General features: G+C 35.2%; 1 protein-coding gene across 1 annotated transcript; it reads left to right on the top strand.

Annotated features, from left to right (window-relative positions):
- Positions 1-618: 618 nt before the first annotated feature.
- LOC141608618 (F-box/kelch-repeat protein At3g23880-like) lies at positions 619-1,767 on the top strand. The gene has a single exon (XM_074427960.1). The coding sequence runs from the start codon at positions 619-621 to the stop codon at positions 1,765-1,767; it is 1,149 nt and encodes a 382-aa protein (XP_074284061.1).
- Positions 1,768-2,067: the final 300 nt, after the last annotated feature.

Genomic DNA, 2,067 nt, shown 5'->3' with positions numbered 1-2,067 from the left:
CAAAATCATTCATATGATCTAGATTTAGCACATACTCCCTCTGGCTTTTATTTTTCTTCCCGTTTCTCTATTATATGTGAGGAGTATTATAATGAAGTGGGAAGAAAACAGCAAGTCGGAGGGAGTAGTAGAATAGGACGTTATACATATTTTTTGGGAATCATTTTTTACATTATACTTAGACCATATATAGTAGAATGCAAAAACGTAAATTGACCTATTCATTTAGTAAATAGGAGATGTTATAATTCAAAATATCAGTAACAAATAAAAAGTCAATAAAAAAAATCCTAAAATACAAGTGTTTTCATGAGAACATAATAAATATTAATAAAAGTCAATCGGTTCTATTTGTATTTAGAATCAAATAACATCTGCTATTTTGAATTCGGTTTTAATTCGGTTCAGTTCGTATTGAATTGGGTTTTGGGTACTATTTCAGGTTAAATATATTGGGTGTTCAATCGTTGTCAATTAAAATATTTTCAATCGATTTTTCGGATTTGGGTTGATTTTGCCGGGTGTAAGCCAATAAGTCACATAAACAAACCCTAATTCTACGTCAGTTACCACCTCCCTTTTCTCTTCACTTTACTGTCATCCTTAACAAATTACAAAATGGGAGACAAACACCCGCATAATTCCAAGAAGAAGTATATGATTCCGCAACAAAGCTACCTCCATGATGATCTGATAATTGAAGAAATACTTACAAGACTGCCCGTCAAATCCGTTCGATTTAAGTCGGTATCAAAACAATGGTATTCTACTCTTTCTTCTTCTGATTTCGCCAATGCCCACCTTATCAAATCCCCATTTTCTCACCCTTCTGCTCCTGTTAACACCTTATTTATCATGGATTTTACGAGTTTTTACGTTTTTTCTTACGACGATGATCAAATTTCTGGTAATTTTAAAGATAATTTGGTTAAACTCAACCCTGGGTTTTCGGTCGAGAAAGACACTCTCGAACTTACTGGATCCTGCAATGGGTTGGTTTGTTTAACCTCTGCTTCTGCTCAATACTTCATTTTATGGAACCCAGCTACTCGAAACCTGAAAAAGTATGGGCCACATGGGTATAGTAAGCATTTTGATAAAGCCAATTATATTTACGTAGCTTCTGGATTTGGTTATGCATCCTCTATTGATGACTACAAATATGTCGGAATTTTGATAGCATATCAAAAAAATAAAATAAGTGATTGTATTGTTTGTATCTTCTCTCTGAGGGAAAATACGTGGAGAAAAATTGATTTTGGTAATCATCATATCTCGGTTTTTGGACAAGCATTGCTTGTTAATGAAAAGTTATATTGGTATGCTTATAGTGAGGAAGCCGGCGATTTGCTTCTTAGCTTTGATTTAGCGGTTGAGAGGTTTGACGTAATTTATAATATGGACCTTGATAAGTCAGACATGTTAGGAGTTATGAGTGGGTGTTTGAGCATTATATACTGTGAATCAGAGTTCTCGGATTTAATGCACATATTGGAACCTCCTGCAATAGTGAAATCTATTGATTTACCAGAGGAGTTGAATTTAGACGAGGACTCTGAAATGATCGGGTTTACAAAGACTGGCAAGTTTTTTGTAACAGGGCCATTGGGTTACAAGGCAAAGAGTTTCAATAGAACGCTTGGGATAGTTGACACAAGTACGAGACCTATGAAATACACACAACTTTTGAGGTTCAATAAGTTGATTGAGATATCAAGATATGTTCCAAGCCTACTTTCGCCATTCCCCATTGAGCCTTCACAGTAGAAACAGAACAAATTGTTTTCCATCTAGTATTGGAAGCGATTGTGTTTTGTTCCATCTTCACAGTAGGTAGATTTGTTACAAGTGATGAGCGATTTATTACCATGATGACAGGTCCCGGAGAAACAGAACAAATTGTTTTCCATAAGGATATAGTCGACCCGGTACACAGAATCTTCTTTGGAGCAAATGATGAGTGATTTTCACAATATTGGGTTAGTAATATATAAGAGGGTACGAAGACGACCAAGAATTACGATTCGAACAACTAACCTCTGTTTTTTGCTTGACCTTGGTAGGATA

This window comes from Silene latifolia, chromosome 10, assembly GCF_048544455.1.
Source record: "Silene latifolia isolate original U9 population chromosome 10, ASM4854445v1, whole genome shotgun sequence".
Classification (NCBI taxonomy): domain Eukaryota; kingdom Viridiplantae; phylum Streptophyta; class Magnoliopsida; order Caryophyllales; family Caryophyllaceae; genus Silene; species Silene latifolia.
The sequence above is the reverse complement of the archived record's forward strand: the minus strand, read 5'-3'. Positions and strand labels throughout refer to the sequence as shown.